General features: G+C 40.4%; 1 protein-coding gene and 1 long non-coding RNA gene across 16 annotated transcripts in view; one reads left to right on the forward strand and one right to left on the reverse strand.

Moving 5' to 3' along the window:
• GRIN2B (glutamate ionotropic receptor NMDA type subunit 2B) overlaps window positions 1-17,267 on the forward strand; it is a 295,203-nt gene that overhangs the window by 258,071 nt on the left and 19,865 nt on the right. For all 15 annotated transcript variants that reach the window (XM_081209487.1, XM_081209473.1, XM_081209486.1 and 12 more), the window contains 4 exons: window positions 225-396; window positions 1,532-1,685; window positions 3,017-3,142; window positions 7,010-7,239. In XM_081209487.1, the coding sequence (XP_081065613.1) occupies window positions 225-396; window positions 1,532-1,685; window positions 3,017-3,142; window positions 7,010-7,239 (682 nt within the window). The remainder of the gene's footprint in view (window positions 1-224; window positions 397-1,531; window positions 1,686-3,016; window positions 3,143-7,009; window positions 7,240-17,267) is intronic.
• LOC308595466 lies at window positions 3,183-13,466 on the reverse strand. The gene is made up of 4 exons (XR_014012047.1): window positions 13,327-13,466; window positions 11,297-11,397; window positions 8,776-8,887; window positions 3,183-3,255 (listed from the first exon to the last, which is right to left on the reverse strand). It is a non-coding gene; the product is annotated as an uncharacterized lncRNA (long non-coding RNA).

Raw genomic sequence — 17,267 nt, forward strand, 5'->3', positions numbered from 1 at the left:
TTCTGCTTATAACATTCAGTTTCTGCTGAGAATGCCACACAAAGTTTGAATTTGGAACTAAACATGGTAATTCTGTGTTTTTCAAGGATCATATGGAATTTCTCAAGATTAAATCCACTTTCTGAGTGCAGCATGATGGAAAAAATGGGCCATATGTTTTTGTTTTTAGTTTTAAAATATCATTTATCAGTTACACTTAATCACTTTTTGTTGTGGCTGTTTAGCAACAAGACGGATGAGGAGACTGCGTACACCAAGAAATGTTGCAAGGGGTTTTGTATTGATATTCTCAAGAAAATCTCCAAGTTTGTCAAGTTCACCTATGATCTTTACTTGGTAACCAATGGTAAACATGGGAAGAAGATCAATGGAACATGGAATGGAATGATAGGCGAGGTAAGCCATGAAAGGTACCTGCTTTTACTTACAGGCTCACCAACAGACTGAATGAATAATTTCCCCCCTATGGCCAGATGATACTTGTTCTTGGGGTAGAAATTAATTGAGTCATGCTTTCCAAATCTGTGTAGCAATTTGAATTTTGCCATTGGGAAAAATTATCATCTTGGAATTATCATCAAGCAAATTTGTGAAGTTATATGATATTTACATGGTTTTTTTAAAATATAAAAGCAAATGTAAGAAAAAATATTTTCTGGAACAAGCAGGAAATGAAGAGCAATAGAAATAATGTTGTTTTCTGCTGCTTGTGGTCCATTTACTGCCAGAGTATTTCTCAGCATGTGTTTGATGGAGGAGGTGATGTGAGGTATGACAATAACACAAAAGGAAACACCAGTATATACAACTGTAAAGTTTAAAGGATTTTTGCCACCTTTCTCCAAGTCTCTAAATCTGTGGACAACAGCTCAATCACAGGGTCAACCCTTGACATCTGCAGGTAGCACTGGGAGACATCCCTGCATGAAACCCTGGAGAGCTGCTGCCAATCAGTGTAGACAGTGCTGAGCTAGATGGTCTAATTCAGCATAAAGCAGCCTCCTATGTTGTTCCTAAATGTACATTGTCTCTGATCCCAACACCCAAAGTGTTTTGCAGGTATGTGTACATATGTTTGTACACAAATACTGAAACCAACCCACAACCAATTGGTTGCCTTAAAAGGGCACACTTGTGGGGAGGGCTGTTGTTTTCCAGGGAAATGGAAAACAAAGATGGTTTTTTTCCTTTCACTGATCTGACCTTCCATTCTGAATGTTCAGATATGATGTGAAATAATTCTTAGCTAGCCTGCCACTCTTTTTCTCCTCTCTTATAGCACAATGTGCCACCTTCATCCTACTTTCTTTTTCCTTTATCTTTCCCAGTTCCCATTTCCAAATGTGATGTCAACACCATTTGCCCTTGCTTTCTCCCTTCCTGCCTCATATATACAAAACCTTATGAATGTGTGGCAGCCTGTCGCTGTTTTAACTTACCCGAAAGCATCCTTTATTCTTGAACAGGTTCCAGCTCCTGCATGCTAGACACTAGTCTCTGCATTAACTATTTTTCTGTCTCCTTGTCTCAGGTGGTTGACAAACGTGCCTATATGGCTGTGGGATCCCTCACCATAAATGCAGAACGCTCAGAAGTGGTAGACTTTTCTGTACCCTTCATTGAGACAGGCATTAGTGTAATGGTGTCACGAAGCAATGGGACTGTCTCACCTTCTGCCTTTTTAGGTAACGGTTTTTAAATTATATATATTTTTTGAGGCGAAGTGCAGGGGAAAATATTTTAAGAAAAACAACCAGAATGTTTGCTGTTCTTTTTCTAATTTAAAAAACAAACAGCACACACACACTGCTTGAAAGAAACTTTATACACTCTGAAGTTCAATCCTGAACTAGATTTCAGAACCAGGTTCTAGATGTGAAAACGAGAATACTAACAACAACTTCAGAAATATTGGTCCCAGGTTCCAGAACTAGAAGTTTAATTATGTTCAAATACATTTCTTCAGCTTTGCTTCCCAAAGCCTGGAGTTGACCTATGACAATCATTTGGCATCCCAGCAGTATGACATGCAGACGTTCAGAAGAAGCTTTTCCTATCACTTTGCCTTATATCCAAAGAAGTGAAGGCAGAGTCTCTTTCTTGCTTTCATTTTTGAAGTTTATAAGCCTTTTTTGCGTGCAAAGCCCTCAAAGCACCATAAAACTTTAAAAAAATCAAATGAAATCACAATAGCAGCAGAGAAAATATACTGACAAAAAAAGCTAGATACTAATTCTTAACTGGCTAGTTCATTTCCATTCTGAGGATCTACATCAATATGGCGCTCTGTGCCAGTCTACAGAAAGGGAAAGGACTAGGCTGGCTTTCTGGGGCAGAGAGTTCCAGAGCCTGGGTTAAACCAGGCTGAGAGTCAAAGCAAAGTGAATAACAACGGAGTCACATGCTCCAGACAACAGGATCCCAACATCAGCCTGAAAGCAGTATTTTGAACACATTTCAAAGCCAGAACCACTAGAACATATTGCAAAGTACTGCAATTGCATATTACCACCTCTCCCCATACTAACCCACCCAGAGCCTGCAAGAAAGGCCTGAGGCCTTTCTTTGTGTGAGGTCTGGGGGGTGACAATACAAGAACTGGCCTTTTCTGCAGTAGTTTCTCGCTTGTGGAATGCTCTCTCCAGGGAAGTTCACCTGACACCTTCATTATATACCGTAAGGTGCTGGCAAAAACTCACTTCTGTGTAAGTTCTGTACCTGAAAGCAACTGCCAATTTAATAACAGTAACTGTATAGAAACAGTAACCAAATCAGTTCTGGGTGGAATTTAATGATGGGCTCTTCCAATCTTTCCACCCACATACCAGTAATCATTTCTGCCTGCCAGATGGAACAATACCAGCTCTCCTCCCTAGGGGGCAGCGTGAGGAGATGAGGGGGAAAGGCCCTTTCCATAAGTAGAAGTCCTTGCACTTGGCTTCCACTGATGGGGCTGGCCTGTATTTTGGGGTAGGATAGAAAAGTACCTACAATTTTTCTGTCTTTTTCTCTATAGAGCCATTCAGTGCTGATGTATGGGTGATGATGTTTGTAATGCTGCTTATAATCTCTGCGGTGGCGGTCTTTGTCTTTGAGTACTTCAGCCCTGTGGGATACAACCGGTGTCTGGCTGATGGCAGAGGTAAGGAGACATATCTCTCAACATGCAACGATTATGGTCTTGCTTGTTTAGCTTGGCTTCATTTTATCCTCCTCCTGCATATATGTCAACCATTTACAGATTTTGTATTTTCTCTGGGTAAACAAGGAAAGAAGTTGAATCAATAGATTCACAAACAGCAGAAAATTTAAATGGATCTCTTTGGGTGATTAGGCATTTGCATGGCTCACAATACAGAGCCACTAATTTCCAGCTGACCTGAAATTATCTGCCTGACCCTATGTGTGTTTGCTCATAATTTCTCCAAAGTAAACATGCTACTTTGTTAAACTGAAATATATATTCCCTTGGACAACTGTTCACATTTGAATTGGTACCCAGCAAATGTGCAAAATTTTGCAAATTTTGTCATGCATATGAATTTTAACGTAATAAATTTGCAACCCTTGATTGCTTTTCCTACTTTGGTTCTGCTTGCCTTGGCTGTATAACTGGAAATTTACATGACGACAATGATGATGATATTACAAAGCTATGTAATGTTACATTCATCTATCTCTCATTACACTAATTGCATTAATGGAATTATTTCCTTTCAGAGATTCACCCAAAGTGCCTAATGGAGAACCTCTGCACATTAACCCCTTGCAAATTAATTCACATCTAGATTGTGTGTCAGAAGAAGGACAGGGATAAGGAAGTTACAGCAATCTAGGGGTCCTTGAAGCAGCAGAAACGACAAACCATCTCCACTGTCATACTCTACTGCCTCCATAAATTTGAGACATATTAACCATTAATTTAATATCCTCGGGTGGGTGGGGGATGTAGATGGAGTAGTTGTGGGGGGACAGGGAGCAAAAGATGCAAAGCTGTCTGATTAGAGGGTTGATTTATGAGTGAAGGGCAAAGGCAGAATACAGAAAATAAGTGAAAGCACTTGGATGCTGGTAAGATACTGGTATATTCCCTTGGCTTTGTTGAGCTGTGAAATGGCCCCCTACGTAAGACCTTCTGGTTTACCCACAGGCTGAAAATATGAAGATGCTTGAACTGAGATATTTGTGTGAAAATCGTTTTACCCGCTTCTCAAATTTGCCCTGAACGTATCTATGCCACCAAGTTTCTGAGCCCTGAAGAAAAGATATTTTGAAATGGAAATTTAGCCAGAGCTTTATGTATAGTCATGCCAAAGGGAGCTGTTGTCCACAAGCTGTGGACAGCATACATGGACCAATGCACATATCTAAGGAGATGTATGCAAAGTTGTGAATATTCATGAAGATGCTCATGCTGAAATTTCTGTATACACACCATGCACATATTTTTAGTACAGGTAGCAGAACAGATGTGAATGGTGAATAGCTTGAATGAATTATTTGGGGCAAAATTGGATTCTATATGTGAAATGATGACATACATTGTTATGAGAAACACGCATTGCACAAGGCCAATATGGATATGTTCATGTGTGTTTTTTCTGGATACCAAATGCTACACAGAGTTCACTGTGTGTTTGCAGCTGTTTGCATAGTCCACATGATGTTAGCCCATGCAACTCAATGGGATTTACTTATGTGTAGTCATTGAGGATGATCGTCATATCTTAATTGTTGAGGTATCCTGAAAAGGTACTCTTGCTTTATAAATCTGTGGTGATTCTGGAAGAAGCAGCAGCAAATATAGACCATGCAAAACTGAAACTATGCAATGTTCAACAATGTTTCTTTGCAATTATGCAGTGGAGCTAGTTTAAAGTTTTATTTTATTTATCCATTTTCCCTTTAAAAGTTTCCTTTAAAAGTTCCTTACTCGCTTCCTCAAATTTTAAAAATGCAAATTATAAACATCAATACAGAGATAAATTAATTTGCATGCAAAAATAAATGTTGATGAAATGCTTCACTGTTAAGTATTCAAAAAGCCAAAAAATGCAAAATGAATGTTTCTCATAATAACTTATCTCATCTGCATTGCATATGTGGGAGCCAGATTTGCCATCAGATACATTCATTCAATTCTTATTGAAAGTCAGCTGGAGTTGTGGCACATAAGCCTGCATTAATAAGCATAACTAATAGACTCTGTGAACTTGGTTTGAGTTAGTTCCATTAAAATGCAGACGGAAAAAGAGCAGCTGTGTGAAGGAACTCTCTTGGCCTTGTACTTCATTGCATGGATGTTTCTAGTTGTTTAGATCACAGTGACCTTGTAGGACTTAAAGAACTTTTGAAAACCTGTGCTCACACTTACTTAACAGAACAACAATAGCTATGATACCAAATGCCACAATTTGTTATAGAGCTAGAGGCATCATGAAATTTCTGTTCTACTCATGGGAGTGCTCCTGAATGTCTAAAACCCGTGACATGAAAAAGATTTATGTGTGCCTCTGTTTGCAAGTCATACATAAGTATGCCAAGACTCAGAGTGCAGCACTGCATACTTTCATCTTACGGGGAGGCGCCTGTATCACTTCCTCCCTGTTGCAGTTTAGGTTGCAGGAGTAGCTTGCGGAGTTAGTTGCTTCAGTGACTCTATTTACGATAATGTTTGGATAAAAAAAATGCATGCATATATTGTTAAGGCAGATGGCATTTTGTTATACCTCACCCTTCATTTGAGGTACTCAAAATGACCTTTTAGCTTCACAGCAACCAGAAGATGATGACTAGGTGAGTTGCCCAAGGTCACCCATTGAGCTGAGCAGCCAAGGGTAGATTTGTTTCTGTGTTTCCCACAGAACGTTAGGGTCCTTTCACTCAATTATTTTGTGGGATTCAGGCATATTTATTTAAGACACATTTCTGCTGCAGGACTGTCACATTTCCCCTGTGTTCCACCTACAGCATTTTGTGGATGGGAAATGCAAATTGTTGTCCTTTGTGCAGAATGTGGCTGCTGGAATTCCATTGTACCCACCTAAATGTCAGTGTCACAACACATACCCCACCCTCACTCATTTACTATGTTAACACAATTTTCTATACTTTTTAAAGTTCAGCTTTTAGAGTTGTGCTTTCTTGGGGACTGTTTTTATTTTTTGTTAGAGGATCATTCAATCCCAAGAACACTCATGTAGCCCTCAAAAGACAACAGGTGAACATCAGCAATGCCAAGTGTTTTTCAATAATTTTTATTATTTTTGATGTGCTTTCCCTTTCTAGAGTTGGAGAGCACATCCTTTTTGTTTTGTTTTTTGTTTTGTTTTGTTTTAGAGTAGTAAAGAGGAGTTCCCCCACTAGTGAGGCTCTCCCCAAACATGACTGCTTTCTTCAGTTATATGGAGGACTGGGAAGCCTATTGGTTGATAACTGAAGCCTACCAGCGACCCATCACACTCCCAAAGCTTGCTTTGATAACTGGGAACATCCAACAAGGTTCTGCCATCTCCCAACTTCCTCCAGCTGTATGAATTTCCCTTTCTTTCTCTAGTTAGTGTTAACTGCAAGGTTTCATTGCTACATCTGACCTGGCATAAGAACAGTTACCACTGACCATAGTTAGCTTCTAAACCAGAGATTGAAGTAAACTTCTAACCCTGGTTTCAGTCTCTGTTTTAGAAGCCAACTGCTATTTTACCTCTTCAGATTTAACACTGCAATTCTATGGACACTTACCTGGGAGTAGGTCCTGTTGGCGCTTACTTCTGAGCAGACATGGTTAGAATTCTGCTGTAAATTAGTTCATATTAACCAGGAAGAACAGAGAAAGAGAGGAAGAAAAGTGTGTAAATTTATGGGATTCTTCCAATATACCAACCTATGTTTGTGCAATCAGACAAAGTGATGTGTACGAGAAAAGGGTCAGGATTTTGTACTAACTACTTGGAATGACGGACTTTGCCAGTCTGATCACTATTTCTGCTTATGTTTTTGGTCATTTCAGAGCCTGGTGGTCCTTCTTTCACCATTGGCAAAGCTATCTGGTTATTGTGGGGCCTGGTATTCAACAACTCTGTGCCAGTGCAGAATCCCAAGGGAACTACGAGCAAGATCATGGTGTCTGTGTGGGCCTTCTTTGCTGTCATCTTTCTGGCCAGTTACACTGCCAATTTGGCTGCCTTCATGATCCAAGAGGAGTATGTAGACCAGGTGTCTGGGCTGAGCGACAAAAAGGTAATGCATTTGCAACCTCAGAGGGTTGCTTCCTTGTCATGAAAACCTTTTGCTTCTTCTCTGATTTTAATTGAGTGCACCCTGAGCTTGGTTAGCAATAATGCAGCCATAATTTAATTTATGATGTTAGTAATAAATAACATGATAATTCAAATAATAAGAAAACTTTTTTAAATTTATTTTGTGTGTGTTTTTTAATTGATTTGTGAATATCTAAACCCAAGTTTCTCAAAGTATAAAGTGAGCATCCCTATGTGTTGGCATCCTATAACTGTATGAACAGTTGCCAGGAGAACTGAAACGACTTCCCTGATAAACCCAGATTTTGTATATATCTTGACTGGGCAAAGAAATAGAATGTGCCTGCTCTCTTCTTAGCAACTGTGAACTAATAAACTAGTGCTCTGCCTCCCATTCCTTCTGCTACCCTTTAATCCACTTGAACTCTGCTTGGGGCAAGTATGACAAATACAACATTTTGTCTTTGGCTGATTTTGTTCTCCTGCTTTCCAGTTTCTGTAGGAATTTCTCACAAGCTGAGAAGTGCTGCACAGCAATGCTCTGAGAGGTTATTATTATCTTCCCTGTAAAGAGGAGGAACAGACACTGATATGCTTAAGTCCATGGCAGAAATAGGATTTAAGCACACACCCACACCCCATACACAATAGCCCACTCCTATGCATAGTTATATGGAAATCCCGCTATATTCAATTGCCTTTACTCCCAAATAAGTGTGCACAGGATTGCAGCGATAGGTTATATATTTTAGCATGAAGCTTAAGAAAATGGAAGAATATCAGCTAAATAGCTATATTTGGAAGTACTTAGGCTGGAGAGAAAAAATACCCCCATGCAAATTAATGTAGTTACAATGTAGTTGATAATTTGGGGCTCTGCTGTTATTGGTGAATGAGGGATGGGGATGCAACCCTGAAAGGAAATTTCCCTCACCCGTTTTCTTAATATTTTTTTCTTCCTTGCGCTCATTTCCTGATTTTTTTGCAATTGTGTGAATTATAGATGCAGATGTTTTATGGTAGGCTGGGCTGTGCAGCAGCATTAGACAGAGGTCACTGGCTTGTGGTCACAGAGGTGGACTCCTTGTGCTTATGGGTCATAGCTATTGATGAATACAGTGTTGTAAGCTCTAGTTTATCATTAGTGCATTGTTTTATTTTTTAACAATAATAATATTTATTAGTACAATATTATCTTATCATACTTTGTTCAAACCAGGCATGTCTGATATGCTGCAAGGGTGGCACTACAGTCTCCTAGATTAGATGTCATCGAGACAGATGTCCGTAATATTTGTGACCTTCTCGGTGCCTTTTTTATTATTCATTCTGTCCCATTTTAACCTCACAAACCATCAAAGATGATGAGTCTTCAGTGGTTGCTGATGGATGAATTAGCATATATAAGAAGCACAAGATTCAAATCCTGGGGGAAAGGGCCTTTCTTCCTATGTCCCTCCCCCTCCCTTTTGAGATATTAAATGCAATTTGTACCAAACCATGGGCTATTCTTTACCTTAAGGTGTATTCTGGATTTCAGGTTCTTGGATAGATGGCCAAACTTCATGTAATGTAAGGGTTCTGTGGCTGGAATTCCTGTTGTCTTTTCCCATTACAAAAAGATCTGCCTGATTTGGAAGAGGGAGTTTAACAATTTTTTAATGTATGTGTTGCATCCACACTTCTTAGGTCCCCATCTTTTCAGAAAGTCCTTCCCTGGGCAGCCAAAGAAGAGGAGGTGAATTGGTCTCAGCACTTTCCCCCACCCCCAACACCAGAGGTGTAGCAACTATCACTCCTCTCCTCTCATTTTGTCCCACAGTAGCCGCCCAGGCAAATCCTTCCAGAAAGTAGGGGAGGAGTTAGTCTCATAGCCAATGGGAGTTGGAAGTTGGTGGGTCCTTCCAACTCCAGCAAATGCTCCATGCTGCGGAGCTTGAAGATAGATTATAGTCATCCCTCTGCTTGCATCAGGTTGGCAACCCACAGCTTTGAAGGCTGCCTGCACATTACACTTTGTAAGCTTTATTTCTAGAAGGGCTGAAGACATACTGTTTAAAAAATTAAAAACTCAGTGTTTGGGTCTTCTGCTGCCATGAGCCCTGGTGCAATTGCTGCAATTGTACCATTATAAATCCATCTCTGTTAGGACTGCATGGATTCCTATTGCCTGGGGTCCAAACAACATACTATATCAGTCACAGCTCTGACCTCACTTATTGGCTAAAAACATTGAGAGGCAGGAACAGCCAGGCTGGCTCATTTGAAAGAAATTATTCAGAATGGTGCCTGCATGTTATGATTGAAAAATTTCTTATTAGAAGGGCTAGAAACTTCTTTTTTTTAATGAAAGCTCTGAGTCTGGTAACCCCCTTCAGGGATGCCAATGAAGGCCTTCATGGGCACCAGGTTGGTGACCTCTGTCCTAACGGACCAGCCTCCACTGATTTTAATTGGGAAGAAGGAGAAGCAAACAGTAGAAACAAAACAACTAAAATGCTAGAATTCAACCATCTCAATTCATTGCTTGTAGTCACATTTCAAAGCTATCCTCTCAGATAACAAGGCACACTAATGGCTTGGAGGCCCCTCAGTCCCATGTGGCCCTAATGCTGCAGACACCTATAAATCCTTTCCTGCTGGGAGCAGCAACATTGACATTGTTAGAGGTGCTGGGGCTTGTAGTCTGCAGGTGTGGCCTTCTTATTCCAATCTAGAACATTACTTTCCTAAAATCCCTTGCATCCTAATTTTGATTTCTCTTGCTGTTGTTTGTGTCTGTCTTGAGTGTTAGTTATGAGGTAAGTCTTGTCCCTTCACCCCCGGCCCCTAAATTCTAGCCTTTGGTGTGATTGATTTAAATCCAGTGTTAAATGCTTAAAGACCTCTGTGTGTCTGAGTAACAGTATACAGTGGTACCCTGGGTTACAGACGCTTCAGGTTACAGACTCCGCTAACCCAGAAATAGTACCTCGGGTTAAGAACTTTGCTTCAGGAGAAGAACAGAAATTGGGCTCTGGCGGCGTGGCAGCAGCTAAAGTGGTGCTTCAGGCTAAGAACAGTTTCAGGTTAAGAACAGACCTCCAGAACGAATTAAGTACTTAACCTGAGGTACCACTGTAGTATCTTGCTTAGAATCATAGAACTGTAGAGTTGGAAGGGTACCTCAAGGGTCATCAAGGCAAATCCTCTGCAATGCATGTGGCTTGTATGGGAATCTAACCCGTAACCTTGGCATTATCAGCACCACACTCTAACCAACTGAGCTAACTGCCACTTGAGTGTCCAGCTTAGTGACAGTATTCTCTGTGTGCTTGTGTGTGTACCAGTCCAAGACATTTTGCTGCCTGTAGTGGAGCAGAGAATAGTGTTGCTCTCCCTGCCCCACACCCAGTTAGGATCCATAGTACCTAAGGCCAGTCAAATTATTTTGGCATCGGAGGCAAAAACATGCATCTCTCCCCTTCTCTAACTACTAGAGAAGTACAATGGTAATGGCTATTGAATTATTTGGCACCATTTAAAGATACCAAAAATAGATTGACTCAGGTGGTTGCCTCACTCTTTCTAATGGTAAGGCCAACTCTGGAATTGTTTGTCTGTGGTCACATTCACACTATATATTTACAGCGCTATGATACCACTATAAACAGCCATGGCTTCCTCCAGGCAATTCTGAGAGCTATAGCTTGTGAAAGGTGCTGGGAGTTGTTAGGAGATTCCTGTTCCCTTCACTCTTAATAAATGTAGCTCTGGATAATTATAGATACCCTGTTTCCTCCCGGAGCTACAATTCCCAGAGCTACATTTAACAATCAATCCCTGTTCCCAGGGAACTTTGGAAATTGTAGTTCTGTGAGAGGAATTGGTGACCTCCTAACAATTCTCAGCACCTTTCACCAACAACAGCTCCCAGAATGCAGCTCACTCTTCATACAATGCTTTTCTTGTGGCAGGTATAATGGAGGCCATTAGCTCTGTTACTTTTGAAACAATTAAAGTATTTATAGGGGGATAGGTTAATCAGAAGCTTTTACCTGTGATAGTGAATAGTGATGGGGCAGTATACCTCTGAATATAAAATGATTCTTGAGAACGAAAAAGGCAGTGTTGGTCTCACCTTCACATCTTGCTTATGCTGAAACACAATGTAGAATTTGTTGGGATTTTTTGTGAGTCTAGCAGGGATCTTCCTATGTTCTGATGCCATAGCTAAACCCAGTTTCATCATTCTCGTGGCTCATTTTTGCTGAACCTATTTTCTTCCTCTAGCAGATCCCTCCAAACAAATTCCCATGTATACATGCCTCCAATTATTTCCCCCTTCAGATAATTGTTCCTTAAATATTCATTTCCCAGTTCCTTATTCTTTAAGATCAAAGGAAAGGGCCAAAGGTTAAAGGACAAATTGGTGATAGCGTAACAGGCAGGTGTTCATATCTCTGAATGTATACATTCACAGAAGATGCTGAACTTATTTGAAATAAAGGGGTTATTTTTCACAATAGAAATAGGATTGCAGTTTATTTCTATGATTCTGTGCTTTTTGGTTCAGTTGATTTGTCCATGTTACTGGTTTTTAGTGTTATTCTTTTCAACATTTTAATCTTAAAATCCAAGGCACATAAATCTTATTATTCGGCTAGGCCCCTGGATATGAAACATAATCTAGCAAAACATATTCTTACCTTTAAACACTTGAACAGCCTAGTTTAAAAATCAGTAGGATTTTACTTAAAGATAAGTACATCCTCATTGTTATAGACTGGGATCCTAAGCATACTTTCTGTGAAACTAAGCTCCTTTCAAATCAATTAGGCCTGCTTTTGAGTAAATATATTCAGGATTGAGGTGCCAGGCAGCACTTTCCAGTTCTTAAGCTATGGAACACTTGTTACAGGAAGAGATCTCACCTAGCACATGGGTGGGGAACCTGTGACTGCCATCATCACTGACCATTAACCATGTTAGATGGGTGTGGGTGGGGGACTGGAGTCTAACAACATCTGGAGAGCAACAGGTTTCCTACCCCAGATCTGAATTCTTCATTGAATACTTTTCACATTAGCTGGATGCTTCAATTTTACACAGTGTTTAAGGGCTGCTGCGACCGTTAGGAAGTAGGAAGAATAGAAGTGATTTATGTGGTCTGTGGACAAAGAGCTGCAAATCAAGATGTACCATTGAGTTTACAGATTTGGCCTTTTTAAGTTTCTTGTGCCCTTCAATAGAAGCTTCTTCGTTGGAAGAAAATAGACTGGTTAGTTATAAAGTTATGAATGTTTAAATACACCAACATGTGATATATTTTTTTGTCTTTCCTGCCCCCCTTTAAATCTCAGCTCAAAGTGGAACGGCTTAAAACACTGGTATGACTGTGATGTGCTTTAGCTTTGACTCATTCCTCATAGGATCTTCTCTCTTCCTCAACGCTGCAGGGATTAATGGTGGTAAAAACTTGTAATGGGACTCTTCAGGATTAATGGGAGTACAAATGTGTTTTTTCTCAGTACCTTAAGCAGATAAAGCCTAAAGACATGCAGAGAATAGGCATGCTGACTTTTGGACTTGGATTTCACTCATGCTGGAAGAGGGGCATGTGTGAAAATCTCCCAATAGGCTACACTTGAGGCAAGATGGAAAGAAATAATCAGCACATGATTTAAAAGATTACAGTTTCAAGGTGCGGCTAACAGTAATTCTGTGCTGTCTTTTCCTCTTATCTCGCTGCAATATTACATGATGGGTTTTGGACATTATATTTCTGCTCTTGTTCCCTTTGAAGCTGCCCATAAGAAAATAGGAAAATGTGAAGCTCCATTATCCTGAGTCAGAATATTGGTCCATTTAGCTCAGTATTGTTTGTGTTGACTAGCTATGGCTCTCCAGGGTTTTAGCTAAGGGATTTTCTGCCTGGAGATGCCAGCGACTGTGATCTACCACTGATTTAAATAAGAAGAGCCCTTCTAGGTCAGACCAAGAGTCCACCCAGTCCATCTAGTCAGATGCTTCCAGGAAGCCTGTGTAACTAGAGCAGTCAACATGCATTCTTTTCTTTTGCTCATACCTGATATTCAGAGGCACACTGTCTCTGTCTCTGAGCCTGGAGATTCCATTTAACTATCGTAGTTAACAGCTGTTGATAGACCTGTCTTCCATGCATTTGTTTAACCCCCTTCCCTAAGGGCCGGATTAAACGAGACATTGGTGGCCCAAAATCAGATGTCCTGTCTCTTTTAAAAGCAGCCAAGCATGTGCAAATTTGATCAGGACCACGGCCAGGGAGGAGGGATGTTAATTATTTTCTACCATGTTGTTTGTCCATTTAAAATCCCCTCAAAGCTGCTATTTTCTCTGCTGGGCTAACATACAGATGTCAATGCATTGAGACTCTAACACTCTGTGTAGCAGGCTCTGTGCATAGAAATTTTGTGCACTGGAGAATCATTGTAACATATATATTTGCTCAGGAACCTCACAACTATATTTCCCACTATCTCTGGTGCTCATGTGCAAAAACCATTCATTCCTCTCTCACATGATCTACATGGCACATGACATCCACAGCCTGGGTACCAGGTAGGCAGTTGCAGTAAGACTTCATTGGCCTGACCTCCTCACCCTGTTGCCATGATTGCACAAGTGTTTAACATATCTGCCCCCTTATTTTCTCCTCAATAATTTGTTACTGGAGCTCACTCACGCTCAGTATTTTATCCCCAGTATTTTAATCCATTGGAGATGCAGCAAATTGGTCATTTATATTAATTGGATCAGTTGGAAACAGCAAAAGAAGAAATGTGTGACTGACTGCTTTGCTTATCCTCTTTTCACATTGGTGCATAGTGCAAAGAGTGGCTTCACATGTTTCCTCCACAGAGAGATTTACGTGCTTCAGATATTGGTAGCATTTGGTAAAATGCTGTATATTTCTGGTGTGCATATTTGTGCTGAGAAGACTGGTGACCAAATTTAGCATTAACATTTTGCATCCATATTTTATCTCCTGACATTGTTCCCATAAATGCATCTGTATAAAAAAAAACTCTTGCCAGAATTTATCACCAACAGAAAATTTATTGAATGGCAGACACCCAGATACCTGCCTTTGAATTATTACAATGAAGTTACATGGAAAACATCACTCAAAATGAACTTTTCAATTCAGGATACAACTTGTAGAATTGGGATGCTGCTTCAGATGTAACAATGAGGGCTTATGTGATCCCTTATCTCTGCCAGCATGGAGAAGTTTGGAGTTTGGATGCTTTAATTGAGCTTCCTGCTTTGCATTGGGTTAGACTAGATGATCCTCAGGATCCCTTCAAACTCTACAATTCTATGATTTTATAAGTCTTCCAATTTTTATGCAGTGAAGGGATGATGTAGCCTAGCAACAAGGTCAATGTAGAGCCTATGTAGTAACTTGGTTGCAAGAAGCTGCTCTGATCAGAGATTCAATACAGTCAGAGAAGAGGTTGTGTTGTTCTGAATTACTAAACAGTCTAGTTAACGCAGAGATTGCATAAATTTGGATTCTGCATGGAGGTTCAGTCAAGCTACTGAACCTACTATGTGCACTTTACTGCATGTGACGAAATGTGATGGAAGATTTCTTTGCTAATTAGATCCCTGCTATGATTTTATTCATTTTAGAAGAACAACCTTCTTTAAACTTGCTATTTTTAGCTTCCTTTTATGTTCTTTTAATCTCAGAGTTCCTTGCTAATTATTTCTTTTCTTATTCCCAACTCAGTGATATCACTGACTACAATTTACAGTGACAACTATTAAAATCTTGGTGCTAAGCACAAGTCATATTTGAGAACACCAGTGCACCAACATTACTCAGGAAGCACTTTGGTTATATGTTTCACCGTTAACAGGGAAGAAGTGAAGGTCTCAGAGTCTGCTTTGAGTTCCTGGCTTTGATTCCTCACTTAGGATCTGGTAAAGGTATATCTGAGAGGATGTTTCAGAATCTGCATTTCTGAGGGAAATAGTGACAAAAGTTGATGTGCATATTTAAAGCACATGGCTTCCCTCAAAGACTCCTGGAAACTGTAGTTTTGTGGGTGTTGGGAATGATAGCTCTGTGAGAGGTAAACTATAGTTTCCAGGGAAGCCATGCACTTTAGATGTGCATTATGTATGGTGTGGAGATGCCCTAAGAAAACTCAGCCAGCTTGGGACTCATGAGGTCTCAAATCAGGATTCTGCCTAACATTGGCTTCTTAAGGAAATCTTCTGGAAAAGTTCTTAGAATACACCTTTGCATGGGGTTTCTTCCAGGGATCAGATTTAGAGAGTCACCCACATATATCTTGATTAGGGATTGTGTGGCACTCTGGCAGATTCAATTTCCAATTTGGATATTGCACTCCATTGATGTGGGCAATTATTCAAAATCTATATTTCTGACCAATTTTTACTTTTAATTGTGGGGAAATGGTGTGTGTGTGTGTGTGTGTGTGTGTGTGTGAGAGAGAGAGAGAGAGAGAGAGAGAGAGAGAGAGAGAGAGAGAGAGAGAATATAAACGTGGGTTATGTATGAGGGTATGGCCCTTCCCTCTGCTGACGCATGGACTCTGGATGGTTAGCAGTGAAGGAGTGTGGACCTTGGAGTCAGAAAGCTTCCTCCTTCCTGAATTATAGAATCATAGAACAGGAAGGGACTTCAAAGGTAATCCAGTCTAGCTTCCTTGATAGCTTACAATGGAGGTCCAGGCATCACCATCATCATCATGCCACTTTTCATTCAGTGAATACCAAAGCAATTCACAATAATAACAACTGCAAGAGACAATAATAGAAAAATCTGAACAGAGGAGAGGTGCAAAGAGCTTTCCTCTGTGACTGAATGTGGTGGTGACTGATGCAGGTGCCCTTCTACCTCTTGACTGGGGGGGGGGGGAGAGATGCCTAAGTAATTTTGTGGTCCTTTCACTTTTTCTACTCTTTTAGATGTGGCAGCCATTTTTTGTTGTGCCACACTCCATAGCAGCCTTTTTGGGACACACCCACGGAACTTCCTCAAAATTCCAGATATGGCCACTGGCCCCCCAACATTGGCACCCTCTGCAGTAATCCATACTTCATAGTTAATGTATGTTGAAAACAATACAGGGGGTAACACTTTGAAACTGCAGGGGTTATGCAAGGTCGGGGAAAATAAGGGAAATCAAGTTTGTTTTTGTTTTTTTAATGCAGTGTTTTCTTACAGCCTTGAGGTGCTATAGCAGGGATGGGAACCTATGACTCTCCAGATGCTGTTGGACTACAATTCCCATTATCTCTGACAATCCAAGATCCTGGCTGGGGCTAATGAAAGTTAAGAGTCAACAAGGCCTGAAGTAGCACAGGTTCTCCACCTCTGCAATGCATTACATCATGAAACTAGTTTAAAACTCCTACAAGATAAATGAACACTGAATTTGGGAAGTGTTTTCTAATCCAGACAGGAAACAAGCATCAGTGATAATAGATAGCACACTATCAACATCATTATGTAGAACATAAAAAGTGGAGTGACAGTTTAGTTGAAATTCGTTGTCAGAGATTCATGATGAGGACATGGTAGATCCTCTCCATCTCAAATTCCTGTCAGAAGGAATATATCAAAAGGGGGTATTGTGGACACACAATGGCTTCTAGTTCACTGAGCAATGTGGTTGCATATCTTGGGACATTCAGCACACTGGAGGCAACATGAGTTATGCATGTCAGCATTTGGAAGATGAAATATTCTTCCTTCATATAGACTTTTGTATAGACAGGCTCGACTCCAAGTTTGTTTGGGCCCTTGGCTGCAAGGAAATTGGTGGATCCCCTTCCCCTTGGCCATTTAGTGCCACCCGTAGCTATAGCAATTCCCATTTAAGCTCACAATTGGGCAAAAATGTATGAGAACTTACTAAGCTAAATTACAGATGAAGGGAGTTTCTGCCTGTTTTGCTTACTGGCTCTTGTGTGTTTCAGAGCTTTGTGATAGGTAGAGAAGCAACAGGT

The sequence above is a fragment of the Podarcis bocagei genome (genome assembly GCF_964188305.1).
Source record: "Podarcis bocagei genome assembly, chromosome: 10".
Classification (NCBI taxonomy): domain Eukaryota; kingdom Metazoa; phylum Chordata; class Lepidosauria; order Squamata; family Lacertidae; genus Podarcis; species Podarcis bocagei.